Source organism: Chelonoidis abingdonii, chromosome 22 (genome assembly GCF_003597395.2).
Source record: "Chelonoidis abingdonii isolate Lonesome George chromosome 22, CheloAbing_2.0, whole genome shotgun sequence".
Taxonomy (NCBI): domain Eukaryota; kingdom Metazoa; phylum Chordata; order Testudines; family Testudinidae; genus Chelonoidis; species Chelonoidis abingdonii.
Genome location: NC_133790.1, coordinates 27104886 through 27120516, shown reverse-complemented (window position 1 = coordinate 27120516; position 15631 = coordinate 27104886). Strand labels below are relative to the sequence as shown.

The 15631-nt window shown below is 45.3% G+C and overlaps 1 protein-coding gene across 4 annotated transcripts in view; it reads right to left on the bottom strand.

Annotated features, from left to right (window-relative positions):
* RBM19 (RNA binding motif protein 19) overlaps window positions 1-15631 on the bottom strand; it is a 478789-nt gene that overhangs the window by 403202 nt on the left and 59956 nt on the right. For all 4 annotated transcript variants that reach the window (XM_032800000.2, XM_075060157.1, XM_032800001.2 and 1 more), the window contains exon 22: window positions 5001-5106. In XM_032800000.2, coding sequence (XP_032655891.1) covers window positions 5001-5106 — 106 coding nt within the window. The remainder of the gene's footprint in view (window positions 1-5000; window positions 5107-15631) is intronic.

Genomic DNA, 15631 nt, shown 5'->3' with positions numbered 1-15631 from the left:
CCCTACTGGGGGCTCCAGCTGGTCGCCTGCCTGGCAACTGGGCATCGCATCTATATGAAATGAACCTATTTGCAGGCACCTGTATTGTTAACGCAGGGTGCTGCCCATAAAGACCACAGGTCCCACCATGCTGGGATGTTCCGTCCAGTCTGTTTGAACACGTTAACCCAACATTGCATGTTGGGAACTGTAGTGTCTGTGGGACCACCTTCAAGATGACCTCCAAAAGAAGGTGCAGGGGAAGGGAAGATATGTTTGTGCCATTTTTTAATTTCTTTAGGAGATATGAAGAAGGTCCACCAGGATTTTTTTTCTTCTTTGTTTTTAATCCTCCCTGTTCCTTTTTAAAAAAAACATTAGAAATTCAGGTCATGTCTATACAGGAAGAATCTATGGACAACCAGTGAACAAGATATTGTGAAGTCACCAGAGAAATCATAATTATATAGACGGAGAGTGGTTTTTTTCTATTCGGACTGTTTACATCTCAAGAGCCGAGAAGGTTCCTCCCAAGCCCTCACCTCTGGAATTTCTCCAAAAGAAAACAGGTAAGAGGAGACTTGACATTCCCAATATCATTAACATAAACCGCAAAAAAAATTCTGATGTTCTTTATACATCATAAAGGAAATGAGCAGAAACTCAACTCTCTCTCTCCTTTTCAGGTCACCTTCTGAGAGGAGGTTAGGTGAATTTGATCCTCAGGATCACACTTTATTCCCATCCAACCTACTGGCTGATAACCAGAGCTGTGGCCAGCTGTTCATCCAAGACTGAAACTCATTGGAAGAGACTTCTAACCATCCACTTACTAGTGTCGCTTTACAGTGATACACCTTTAAAAGCTCTCGGTGCCCTTGATTGTTGAAAAGTGCAAATCAAAAAGGAACTCCACCACAACCTAGCAGCAGCAACCTCTGCTAGTACAACCCGAGCCAGGTAAATGAAAATCCCAAGCAGCATCCTTCCCTCTCTACCATCCTTACAATTCTCCCTTGATTTCAAAATGTCTCAGGGCTTGCATGAAAACTACAGGCCTAGTTTCCAAGGAAAAAAGGACATGCTCATGCTTAAAACCTTGCTTCTGAACCCTTGTGGATCTGATTTTACATTGTTTGGTTTAGCTTAATGTAACAGCTCACTATGGCAGGAATTCTTTGCTAGCTAAGTGCCACTTACAGAGTCCTAAAATAACAATATGGCTTTGGGAGAGTCAGCCAGCTGAGTTAGCGATGGCTGTTCTATGTGCTGTGAATAGACTAAATCAGCCTAATGCAGTTTTCATTTGCAAATTTAAGCAAACTGCACCCCAAAATGCTTTGCAAAGTTCAGTAATAAATTCAATGTTGCTTATTTGTAATCCACTTCCAGGGTGCTCATTAAAAGGCATCTAGAGCCCATGCAGATGTGAACCAACAGCATACAAAACATTTCCAAAAAAGCCTCAAGAAAACCAGCCAGTTAAATCCAGAACACAGCCAGGAAGCATCACACACATGTTCAAAATGTGCTTTCTGATGAGCCATTGAACTGTGGTGCTGCCGGGAGCACTGGTAGCCAAGTCCTGGGAAGGGCTAGAGAGGAGGCAGGTGCTGGGTAAGCCAAAATGAACAGGGAAAGGTAAAGAGAGGAAGAAGTGGCCTAGAGGTGGGGTGGGACAAGTTGATGGAAGGTGTTTTGAAAGTGAGAAGGGCAATTCTGCGACAGATTCCAAAACCAAGGGGCAGCTAGTCAAGCTGTTTCAGGATTGGGCTGCGCAGATGGAAGAGACAGTCTGCTTGTAATGGTGTCTGATGGCCTGGGGATTTGGAAAGTCATAGATCAAGAGACTGGACCGCTCAGTTAATCTCCCTTGAGTGCTATGGCTCACCATCTCTAAATGCTGTTTTAATTTTGGGGACACTGCTGCTTTGCCTCTTCATTCCCCATTGCCATATTAAACACTCAAGCATAAGAGCCTTAGGGCCAGCGTCATTAGAGGGACAAAGGGTTGATAACATTAGACTGCTGACACATTTCTTTTCTGTCCTAAATAGAAACAGTCCCAGTTGAGGACATTCCCTACCATGCCAGCTGAGCTCAAGTTTGTTTTAAAGGGTAAAATGTCTTTCCTGAATGGGCAATTTCTATTTGGAGACCAGATGTATTTTTGTATCAGCAGGGGGGAAAGAAAGTACAAACTCTGCTTGCAGTATGAGTGGAAAAACAACCCAATTCTCTGCAGTGAGTACTCTAGGAAACATACAAATAAGTTAGTGCTGCTTTAATCAGAATCAATGTGCTTAGCAACACTGATCTGTGCAAAACAAATTCCTCCATGCAGTCGCAAAACCAGTTCCCTTTAAACTTGACATCCATCTTTCAGAAGAGATGTAAACCAAGGACCTGGCCTGCAGTTTTAAAATCCAAGGGTGCTTTTTTACAAGAGTTAGGATGTTACAAACGGTTGCCCTGGCTACATTCCAATGCTGATCATTATATCATTCCTCACTTTCAGTTACAGAGGTGATACCTTCAGTTCCTGTTCTAATGTGTCGAGAGCTGCTGTGTTCTGCAGTTGTGTCATACACCAGAGGTGGTTGCATTTCAGTAGTGGATTATTAATCTTACTACAGGAGCATCTTGAGGCGATCATGGCCCCATTGGATCAGCAGCCATATTAACAAGAGTTGGCTATCAGAGGCTACTTGTGGAATAATGTCCTACTCAACGCGAGCAAGGGGATCAGAATCTGGTTCTAAAAGACCCATTTGAAACACAATGGAGTCTGAGAGAGACTTAGGTGCCCAATTCCTTTAGGCTGTTATGAAAATTCCAGTTCACTCACTCGGAGTCATTGTAATCGCCTTGCGAAACGGATGGACAAGACGGTTCACAGGAACTAAAAGTGCTTTTATCACACAACGAACATTTTACGTTTACAAAATGTTTCCATGTTACCCCTTACAATAGGTTCTTCTTTCACAGTCCACAACAATTCAGCTCAGAGGTCTCTCAGCCTTCCTCCCCACCTCTCGTTCACATAGCACTGAACCAGGAGCCAGTTATGCAAGTGTGTACAATATTCAGAATCCTACCCATCTATATGTGGTTCATTCTTTTCTAGATGGCCAACAGAACGAACTTGGTGTGCACTTTATTAAGACAATTAAATCCCTCAAAGAATCAGAAAACAAAGCTACTTTCCTTAAAAGGCAGGAAAGCACAAAGCAATCTCTCGATGGGTGGCACACTTACTGCACGCTCGGATTCTTAGCAAGACCAGGCAGGACAATGTCCTAGCACAACAAAATCTGTGCCCTCGAGAGTTACTGCTACATCAGTGTCCAGTGACAAACAAAGTCACATACGGGACTACAGATCTGAGGAATGATGCCCAGGTGAAACGTATAACAGAGAACTCTGCTCCTTTAGGGGCAAGGGGTCTGGAGACAGCCAGCCCTGTTTTGAGGCAAGTTCTATTTAAGAGCAAGTGTTTGGGCCTGGGAGAGGAAGCAGAGTGGTTCTGGTGGCAGGCCCTAGAAAAGAGGGACTTCCAGGTCTCTGGGGGAAGACTGGAGATGAACTGCCAGGGGCAGGGAGCTGGATTTACATTGAACTGTTTTCATGTTGGGGCTTGCTAAAGATTGTCAGTGCAGCCAGTAAGTGGTGCCATGGAGAAAGGGCCTGAACAGACTCTGGGGGTATGCCTATACTACCCATCGGATCGGCAGGCAGCGATCGAGCCAGTGGGGGTCGATTTATCGCGTCTTGACCCCCGAGCGCTTTCCAGTACTCCACCGCCGCAAGAGGCGCAGGCGGAGTTGACGGGGGGAGTGGCAGCAGTCGACTCACCACAGTGAAGACACCGCGGTGAGTAGATCTAAGTATGCCGACTTGTGTAATTTAGATCAATTCCCCCCCACCCCACCCACTGTAGACCAGGCCTGGGAGTGGCATTTACTCTTTCCTGGGCCATGGAGACAAGCCAACAGCCTAGGATGCCTCTCTGAAGCATCTGTTCCGCTTACAGGCATAGGTGGCGGGAAGGGGAGCAGCAGAACATGAAAAACCAAAACCTTTACTTTGAGTTTTGCTGCTTTTCCCTGCCACAAGTCCTAACCCCTGTGCCTCAGGGTATGGGATGCAGCAACTCATTCGAGACAGAGACACATTATAAACACATACAACCGCCAGTAGTGTCCGCTGAGGTGGACAGGTTCTGTACATGTTATCTCCAGCCCCAATCAGGACCCCTTTGACTGGAGCCAGGCTGCCATCTGCCATACAATTGGGATCCAGGAACTCTTTGGATTATTCTTATGTGTGTAAGAACAGTATTTGCTGAGATCAGGCCTCCGCTGTGCTAGCCACCGTACATACACATAGTGGGAGACAATCTCTGCCCTAAAGAATTTAAATTAAATAGACAAGACAGACAAAGGGTGGGACTAGGGAAGCATCTTTATCCCCATTTTATGAATGGGAAATGGTGGCTCAAAGTTCGGAATAACTTGCCCAGTTAGAGTCAACCAGTGACAAAACCAAAACTGGAATGAGGAATCTTTCTAACTTCCAAACCTGTGTCCATTCCATCTGTGATGCTATTCAAGCCACACAATACCATTTGGTGGGTTTTTACACGACAGCTTCTCTGGCCAGTCAGAAACGCTAGTCCTAGATTTATAGATTCCAAGCCCTAAAGGGACCATTGTGATCATCCAATCAGATTCCTCTGTATGTGAAGGCCTCAGACGGTAACTCCATAGTTTAGGCCTCGCCTACATTGGGAATTAGCAAACAGCCCAACTATTGCAGGCCAAGCACTCAGGAAGATGCACCACTGCAAAATCCAAGTGCAGCCAAGGAAAGCCACAATAAAGTAAGCTACCGATTGCTGAAATCTGGGCTGAATCCTACCTTAGACAAGGCCATTGTTCTTTAAGTGAAAGGCCAGAAAGCAGACATTTGAGGGCTGGAAGGGGGAGGGATAGGGAGAGAGACTATGCTGCTGAGCTCACCTTGGCATCCTGTTTGGTGAGGAAATCCACAAATCCAAAGCCACGGTGAGATCCTGTCCCGGCCATTTTCTTTGGCAGGCGGACGGTCTTCAGCTCTCCAAAGGTGCTGTGAATAAGAGACAGGGAAACAATACTTTGATAAAAACCCACCTCATTTATGAGCCAAGGCAGTATCATTACAGGCAGGGCCGGCTCCAGGCACCAGCTTATCAAGTAGGTACTTGGGGCAGCAACTCAGGAGCGGGGCAGCACGTTCAGGTATTCGGCGGCAATTCGGCGGAGGGTCCCTCACTCCTGCTCGGAGCGAAGGACCTCCTGCTGAATTCCTGTAGATCGCAATGGCGATCGCGGCTTTTGGGGGGGGGGGGGGGGGGGGGGGTGGGGGGGGGGGGGGGGGGTTGGCTGCTTGGGGTGGCAAAACCCCTGGAGCCAGCCCTGATTACAGGGATGTCCCCTTTCATGTACGCCCTGCAGGCATGACAGCCACAGAATGACCACTGCAGGCAAATGCTGTACCATTTCTCTAGGCCACATTTAGTGACGGATCTTGGCTACTAAGAGTCTTCCAACTGGACACTCTTGTACACAGCAGAAGTTGTCTTTGCAGTATTTGGCATGTTTCTTCTCTGCTGGGAGGAAAGTAAGGATTTGCGCTGTACCACTGTACACAGTGCTGAACGCACAAGTACATCTCCTCGGTAACAGTTTAATATTAGGCAGCAACACACGACCTCAATTTATGGAGAACTCTCCATTCCTTTCAGGCGGTATTTAAAATCAACCGCCGTACACAGGGCACTGATGTGAACCAGGAAAGGACAGGAGCCTATGGGGATAGAAGCCAAGCCAGGAAGGCCCACAGTGCTAGCATGTTCTTTCTGGGAACAGCTCCCCCGTCTCCCACAGGTTCCACTCCTCGGACGTGAGTATCCTCTTAGCAGCATCCTAACTTGTAAAGCATTAAAGAATCAGGCAGCTGACTAGTTATCTCCCAATCCTGTCCGATGGGCTTCTCTTTTCAAGCTATTCTCTTACTTTAGAGCCCTTGATGGGCTGGGGCAGAGGGAAACAGAGCCTGTGAGAGCCAAAGGCTGATTTTGAATACTTTACCTTCCCCACACCCCCCGGAGAGAAAGAGAGAGACGCTGCCATTTTAGAAATTCCACAAGAGGCCACCTTTCTCTGCAGCTGAACTCCAACCCCCTTTCTTTTCTTTTCTTTTTTTTTTAATGTACAGTTATCATACACACATGCACCAATTGCAGACAATAAATATTTAATGTGGACTGGGTCTGAATAGATGTGTTACTTTATTTGAAAATCTACACACATACAAAGGGGTTGGAGATGCTACAATGCCAAAGACCGACTGGGACTAAACACAGTAAAGGCCATAAATGCTCTCATGAAATGATATAAGCTAAATCCAGGGAGTTAACCCACTGCACTGGCAGCATGACCAGGCATTCATCTATCCAATTTCCTCAGGCAGTGCGGTGTGTAAATGTAGCATTATGAATCCTCACAATGAATCTGCACGTCTGCTCCTCGTAGCTATTCCCACCCTCCAACCCCCCCTTTGAGATGGTGTTAAGGAAATAAACAAACAGAATAAAACAGAAGAGACGCAACAGCCTTGGAGAGCAGGAGTGCTCAAGTCTAAACGCGGCGGAAACATGACATTGTTTTCGGTGGGGAACCAGCCTCCCACAAGGTGGCTAGGGCTCTATGTACTTCTCTATTATTATTTGTATTAGAGTGGTGCCTGGGTGAGCTAACCAAGACTAGGGCCCTGCTGGTCTATGCACACCTAGTCAGAAATAGACCCTGCCCCAAAGAGATTACAGTCTGAAGGGACAAGACAAAGAGCGGAAGGGGAAAAGAAGCAGACAGAGAGGAAGTGACGTGACTAAGCCACCCCAGCAGGTCAATGGTCAGATTAGAACAGGTCTCCTGGTTCTCAGACCAGTGCCCAAACTACTAGACAACATCAGGTCATGCTTCCAACAGGGGAATGTTGCAGGGTGGATAAAAATCAATGATTTAAAAAAAAAAAAATCAAAAGAATCAGATTTTTCTGATAAAATACTTTTTGAGGAAAAATCTTCTCTAAAGAGTTTTAATTAAGATACATTATAGCTCAAAGATATCTCATCATGGAATAGGGATTATAAATTCTAATTCTATAATATGAGACAACATATTCATGTAATGTTTAAGAAAAAGTTTTGTAAATGAGTTCCAATAGTTCATAGATTAGAAACTCAATGTTATGGGGTTCCACAGGCTTCTGAATAGATTATTTAGGTTAATCTTTCTATCTACTCAATTGGACTCAGTGCTCAGTCTAGAAGATACCATCAGAGATGCTTAGTTTTGTAGTTTTCAAACTGTGGATTTGTGTCTGCAGAGGTAACATGCTTGTTAACAAACATGTTTTAAAATAAATAAATATATGGAGGTGAGAAATAACAGATCTCAACTCTGTTGTCCCTTTGCAAATTTGTGTACACAGAGTCAATCCTTTACCTCTCTTTAAAAGTGAAAAGTTTCAAAAAGTTCAATGAATACAAGATTGTTGGGGACTGAATAGATCTGGACAAGGAGAAGAAGTCTGAAGATAAATGTGAGAAGCGAGGGACATATGCTTTTTTGTTAAAATATTACTTTTGCTGTTGAATACTTAATGTTGTTGTTTTAGTTAAATAAAACAATTTAAATGTCTGTCTGGTGATGTTCTCCTCCTAATACAGCCTGGCAAGAAAATCCTCCAAATATTAATAATTAACCTGTTGAATTGGAGATAGTTCACCTCCCAATTTACCTTTGGTAAATGAAATAACCAAACAATCATTCATTTTCTGATACAGCTGGAAAACTCATCTGAAAAGTTTTCAAAATAAATCAGTTTAAAAATGTATAGTGTGTACCTTCTAAAAATGAAACCTACATCTATCTCTGAGTTGTGAAGAATATGTATTTAGGTTATAACAACCAACAAGAATGCACTTTTATGTAGAAAACCAGATTAACCAAATCTTCCTGACTAGTGATTTAAATCAAATCCACTCTGGAATGTTGCTTCTTTGGTGGCACTGCCTGGTGTGGAGAGCATGAAGAAGTGCCTTTGACATGGGACATGCACACAAAAGAATATGAATTATACTTTGACCTTATATATGCCATGCCTCCCAATGGAAGAAATCTCTCACTGCTACGTACAACCCTGATGTGAAGTCCCACAACCCTGATGTGAGATAGGTGGGCATCACCCCCGTTATAACAAAGGGCAAACTGAGGCACGAAGGGCCAGCTTTTTAAATGTATTTTGGTATATTGCCATTGATTTTCAATGAGAGAGACTCCTAAGTCAGGTGTTAGAACAATGAGCAGAAGAACACTTACATACCTGTGAAAAACTGGGTCAAAAAGCTTGAGTGACTTGACCCTGGTTACACACGCAGGCTGTGACTGAGATGGGAAAAGAACCCTGTTCTTCTATCTCCCGGTCCTGTGCCTTGCCCACAAGAAGCCCAGGGAAGAGGTCAGTGAGGGGAAACATGCTGAACTTCACCTGTAGCTCTCCTGCTGTTATTATCACCACGTTATTATAATCATTCCTACTGACCCCTGGGGATTGTTTGTTTGGCGAGATGACCTGAAAATCCATTGATGTTCAGACTCACCCAAAGTGCACAAAATCAGTAAGAGCATGAGGTGGGCATACCCATAACCCGGGTGGCAGGCCAGATTTAACACACCTGGAGGGGCTCTGGGAAAGCAAGTGGCACCATCAAGGGAGCTGAGCACGTTTGAGTCCTTTGGGCCTAGGGAACGGAGAGGGTTGGAGGGGATAGACACCAGATCCATCAGACTTGAGCTACTTGACAGTGGTATCCATGGAGCAGTTGACGATGGGTTCAGAAGGGAACTCCACGCAGGCTCCTTCAGCGAGAGACCTGGCCTGGGTGGAAGACAGGGTGACCAAATGTCTCGATTTTATAGGGACAGTCCCGATATTTGGGGGTTTTTCTTATATAGACTCCTATTACCCCCCACCCTGTGTCCTGATTTTTCCCATATGCTATATGGTCACCCTAGTAGAAAGGGATACACTGGGACTCCCAATAGAAGCACAGATGACCCCGCTGGGGCTAGGGAGAAGAGCCACCCCACAGTGCTGATAATTAGAAACCATAACACAGCAAATTACCATACAAGCAGCTGTGAATGAAGTGGAGAGACTGGGCCTTTAATGTTCCCCTTGCCACCTAGGTGGAGAAACTCACACCTCACGCATCCAATTATTCCTTCATCTAGCTATTGGGGGGGGGGAGAGGGGGGAAGCAATTACCCTCTCCTGAATGGGATATCCCTTATCCAGGGAAGATAGTTTATGCTCTGAACAAAGGGAGGCGGTCTCACATTTCTAATTTGTTTGAAGGGGTGTGCTATGCATTCATATGTACAAAGAGGGAGGTGTGCTTTATGGCAGCTCAGATCAGTGACATACCCCCCTCTCTTCCCTATAATCAACTCTGATGTACACAAATCCCACTTGCCCACAGGTGTAAGTATGAAATGCAGCTCTCTGCGGGACGGTTCCCTGATGAGTGTGTGGCAAACTGGACTCATCAACCAGAGGGATGGCGAGGAACCTTGCTGTCGGAGCTACTAACACAAAGCGACACACTGTGCTACCCACACCCTCTCCTCTTCTGTACAGATGAAGGAAAAAAACAGTGAGATTCAGAAATGGCAACAGACCCTTTCTTCATGGGACACCTGTGGGCAGGACCAGAGCTCAGACTCTCTGAAGTAACTAATGACTGAACTGAGATGTTGGGAAGGGAATTTGAATTCCCTCATTTGTACTGTGCTACACACCTGCTAATGGAGCAAAGTAAAAAAGAACAGTTGTTCTGGCATTACAATTCAGTGAGAGCCAAAAGGATCCTTACACACAGAATACCAGCATTCCCTCCCTAGTGCATCTGTGCTAGGGTTCATACACAGACTCAGAGCTCAATAGGACTCACATGGCCATAGCTGCATCATCGCTCATTACGTAAAAGATGCAGTGGTGACTTTGCTTCATACCGATCAACGTTCACACAAAGACAACAGCACGTTGGCCCTACTGGGGCGAATAATCTCTATGGATTTAGGAAGAGAGGGTCACATACTTCTCCTCATTTGCGCACAAGCCCCAATCTGCGCCTCTACAACCCACAAATTGCAGGAGGATTCACCAAGGCAAACCAAAAAGTCACAGGTGGCAAATGAGCAAGATGAGCAGATTTCCTGTGCAAGACCCCAGCTAGTGGGACACATCAGTGCTCCCCCTGAAACATACACAGCAGCACAAGGTTTGCAGATTGTCTGCATGACTATCCTGATGTCAATAATATTCCCACCACACTGTCAACTCTTCCAGCAATTGGGTGGATTTCCTCTTAACCAACTGGGTGAACAAAGAGAGAAGCAGATGGAAGCCGCTAGACTTCCCATCAGCTGGGAACAGGCGATTTGGAAGAAGGAGCCCATGGCCTGCTGACTGTGAGGATGGTATGTTACCATTAAATGGACTGAGATCCTTGGTTTAGTTTGGTGGATAACAAAAAAGCCTATTTGGCACCTCTCAGCACAGGAAGGCCCCAGATATTTGGTGTCAGCACTTGTGCTCCTTTAATGGTGAACATGAAGGAGAATACAAATAAATATGGCCACACATGTGCCTCCTCAACACACACATTCCCCTGTGGTGCCTGCTGCTGTTGCCAATAAGCACTATCCTCCCTGTCACTGAAGTCTGTAACCTAGGGACCATCACTGACCTCTCCCCCTTCTTTTGCCTTATACAACCCAGGCCATGTCTAAATCCTGCCTCCATTACTTCTCGAGGTCTATCACCATCTTGCTGTCCATGCCCCCAGAAGTCCTTTCCAGGCCCTCATCTCAATTACTGTACCCTCCTCCTCACTGACACCCTTTGCCCCTCCCTCTTCTCCCCACCCCTGTCCATACTCTTCACTCCGGCCCCATCATCTCATACCTGGACACCTCCACTGGTGTCCTTGCTCTCCAACCTGTTTAGTTCAAGCTTTTTGTCCTCACCATCAAACTCCTTTATATTCCTCCTGCACTTATTGACCTGTTCTTTTCTATAATTGTGTTGCCCCGTGATCTGCAATCACTGCTGAACCAAATTCAGCCTCGATGACCTGTCTGTCCACATCTCCCACAATATCTTTATGCTTTCTTTCACAGCAGCCCCTGCATACTGTCCCTAGGCCCCTCCTTTTCCTCTTTCAAATTCCCTTCAAGACCTACTTCTGCTGTGATGCCAACAAGAAAATCAGCCAAGAAATACTGGCTCAGCAAGACATGTTCTAACCCTGACTGCTCTGCAACTTTGCTGGGTCCATCCCATTCTCCATCTGAATAATATCTATTTCGATTGTAAGTTCTTCAGGGCAGGGAGCTTTTCTTCCTCTTTGTAAAGTGTCCAACATGCCTCTGGCACTACATAAATAACAATGATTGTACTAGATGCTTCCATAATTTAGCTCATTCACATTATATATTTCTGAAATGGTGTCATTATTCTTAGACCCAAGACACTGAGCAAAGATCAATCAGAATTAGTGTGATAAGCTGTTAGTCACTAGCTAATCAAAGAAAACTCTGCTGAAAGACTCCAAAAAGGAAAGAGAGAGCATAATTTCACCACTGATCTACACAAATGGTCACACAAGAGACTATATACAGTGCATCTCAAGAACAAGATGGTTCATCTAACTGTTGCAATGAATTACCCCTGAGACACGCCCCCCCAAATATATAAGCTAGAAAGCCCATCTCCCATTACAAGCAAATTCAGTGCCAATTACATTGCGAAGTCTAGTCGAGAAAAGATTTAACAGTTTGCCTGTAACACAGGGTGTTCTGGGCAATGAATGCAAAGTTCCTAAGCAGGCACAAGCGCAGTGTAGCTTCTCTCTTCACTGACCTGCAAAATGCTGTCTACAGCATCAGGCCTAAATTCTGCATCATCTGAGCAAAATTTATTTTTTGCTTGGCAATGATTTTCTTTATTTTTTTATTTTTAATAAATCATCCCCAAATAGCAATTCGCCAACAAACTGTTCTGCCAGTCTGTGCTCCTACACCGATTTACTGATTACAGAGGAATAATGGCCCCTTTTCTTTTTCCTCCTCCTTTTGGAACGAAGGACCCTGCCAAATAGTTTTGCCCCTGGGCTGAGTCGGGGTCAGTTCCACCCCCTGCATGAGAGAGTTAATGAAATACACAGCAGAATGTTCCTCCCCCTCAGGTCTTCAGCTGACTCCAGTACAGCTAATCCCATTACAAGAAAATAACGTGGATAATTCAAGCTAATGAAATCATTACAAGAATGTGGACAGCCAGAGGTGGACATTCAGAACCAATTTAACACTCTTTGGTGTCATTATCCCCAGCACAGGAAAAATCTGAAAGGAGGAGGAAGAAAAAAGCCCTCCTCTCTTGTTAGCTTAAATCCTGTAAGAGAGTTCAGGAATTAATCTGCCACATATCTTTCCTATTACTATTATCATCATCATCATCAATAATGTCTCCTCAGTAACCTCAGAAAATGAATGAATGAACGCGCGGGAAGGAGGGCAGGAATGGAGTAAAGCCTTCTGACATGCTGAAACAAGTCTACTGCTCTTACTGCCAGCAGGCCCAGCTGAGAAATAAGGTAGGAGAAGGTTCTTGGAGGTCCTTTCCAGCAGAACAGGCATTGGTTTGCAGAGCGAGAGCAATCTTAAGAAGGGGCTACTCCCACAATAACCTCCCAAGGGACGGATCTGCACACTAGTTTAATGCAGTAGCTTCTCACCGATTGACTTCGTCTGCACTAGGTAATCTTGTTGGACAAGACACTAAATACCGATCACCATCTTTCACCACCCCCAAACCAGTGTTACAAGCAAGTGTCCTCTTAGCATGGATGAGAAGAACCCAGACTAGTATGCATCCCATGCTTTTATTAGATAGCACCTTTGTCTTCAAACTTGGTAGGCTCTTTGCTCACCCTACACCACAAGGCTTGTTTGGAGGCCTCTCAAACTAGTGCTGTGGAAAGGATTGTGGCAGGAGTCCAGAAACAGGGGGTCCGACTTGTGGAAATGGGAAACGCTGGACACAAAGCAAATAGATCCCTCCTTTATACAGCAGCGTCTTTACTAAGGAAGGAAGAGGTAACAGAAGTCTAGAATGACTGCACTTGCGAGATTACAGTTTGAGACGGCATGCTAAGCATGGCTGGTATGTGGATGAGAGATCTGCAAAGGAAGTCAGGAGTTCTGCAAGATGTGGTGATGCTGATTTTGCATGGGGCACTCTTTCTTCCGAGTCAGCACTAAGCGAATGCCCTGCAACGGTGTTGGGAGGCACTGTGTTCTGGAGGTTCCATATTGTGGGTGTCATGGAAAATAGATAGCCCCGCCTACTTATGGTCATTTATAGCCGATGGCGCTTTTAACAGGAGTAGAATTGTTAGCCTTGGTGTCCAAGCCAAATTCCATCTTGCATAACAATTCTCTGCCTATTTAATCCCTTCCGTAGTTTCAAATGGAGATGGTACTTAACTTTTCTCCGTTTCCAGACCTACACCGTTGGTTAGTGTTGGTGTGCCCTATTGGACAATTGCCATGTTCCACCCCAGAAGGAGCTGCACTTCAGCAGTGTGTTAAATGATCCTGACTTATGCTGTATGTGCTTTGCAATCTCATTCAATGTATTTAGCTCATTTCCCTGAAGATTATATGACTAGATTCAGAATAACAGAGAAGTAGAATTAGAAAAAACAAATATTTTAGCTCTCAAGGCAACAACAAGCTTTCCAGGTAGGCAGACTACTCTGTGAAATAATGGTAGCAGCTTGGAATGCTGTTTGGCTGGACCCTATTTAAACATCCCATGAAAATCAAGAGTGGCTGTCTTTAAAACCCAGAGCTAACCCTTATGAGTTGAGCTCAAGCAGATGCCAGTACTTAGAGCTCGGCTAACCCTTAATCAGCTGCTTGATCTGTTAAATAATCCAATAGTTATAACATGAGAATGGACTTGTGGGTTCTATTCTAGACTCAGCAGATCTGTTGTATGACCTTGGGAAAGTCACAACAGCCCTGTTGTTGGAGTCTGCCACCTGCAAAATAGGGATAATATTTACCAACCTCATGGAGCAGTGTGAGGCTTAATTCCTTAATTAATTAGTGCTAGTAGAGTGCATTGAGATTGAAAAAAAAAAAGGTGCAATGCAAATGCAAACATTTTCAAGGGGTAAAGAAAAATAATGACACACTCCAAATGGTCTGATGAGTTTTAAGACACAAGAGAGTGATTTTGGTTTGCAAACAAGGCAAACTGCCTCGAGCCCTGTGTGATCGAGAGAGAGAAAGGCTTCAAAATCAGCTGGTCAATTGGAGTTTTGCAGCCAAAGGGCACCTAACAGTTATTCTGTGGCGCACACGTGGTCCAAACTAACACAGAAGTGAGTCAGCAGGAGGACTTTCCTTTCCATGGTAAAAGGAGAAGTGCCAGAGAGGGAGAGGGGGTGGGTGGCATGGTCCATGGGAAGTGCCCAGAATGAATGCCACGGTTAGATTTCTCAGGGCACTCTCTTGCGAACATGTTTAATTACATCCAGACGGCACTTTCAGCACACTTGCCGCAGCAACTGTTTATCTCGCCGACGAGTTAAAGAGCATCATTTGCAAAGTTCGCTAGGAAGGAAAGCCAATTATCATGTTGCCAGCTAGGCACAAAGCACGCTCTCGTTTTATCTCCCCGCTCGCTCTCCACAGCACGGCAGAGGAGCCTTTCATGCTAATTTCTGCTGACTCCCCTCCACCCCCCCCCCATCCCCGCTGCAAACACTTTCTTACACACTGCCTCCCTGCCCCACCCCCCGCTTCGCTCCTCCATTTGGAAAACGATTCTAAAGCCTTTCTGAGAACTGGCCCACCAGTGAACCTGAGATACAGCAGAAGAAGGAGTAGGGCAGTAGGTGGAAACAACCAAGTGTTGCTGCCAAAACCCAGACCTGCTCTCCTGTGGTCGCTCTTCCACCCCGGACCCACTCTCTTTTCATCGCAAAAATCTCCAAACATCCCCTGATCCAATGACATGTCAAAAGGCAACTGGATTAGGCAGCCCCTGAAGGAGGAGACTGTGCGATATCATAATTAGAGTGGTCATTAGCGACACACACAGCAGAAGGACTTGCAAATGAAGTGTGGCTGTTTCTCTCTCTTTTGAGCTTACTATGACTATAGGGAGAGGTGGGGATTAGTCAATGGGACCTGCTTCGAGTGGTAAAATAAAACGACATGTTGTGAACAGGTACAAAAAGGAAAAAAAAAAACGCTGCTGGTGAAGTGAGCAGAATGTAGGGTGCTAAGCTCCTGGAGTGGGCGCTCTCTGCAGCTCGTCCAAAATCTCTTTTCAGCCACTGCATAGGGATGGCACATTTCTTTCTGTTTAGCCTTGCCAGTCACAGCTATCCCAGCACACTCCCTCACTGCCGCTTTGCCGAGCTCGGAACAGCCAGCAATTCTTGCCTTATCATTCTCACTTCTCT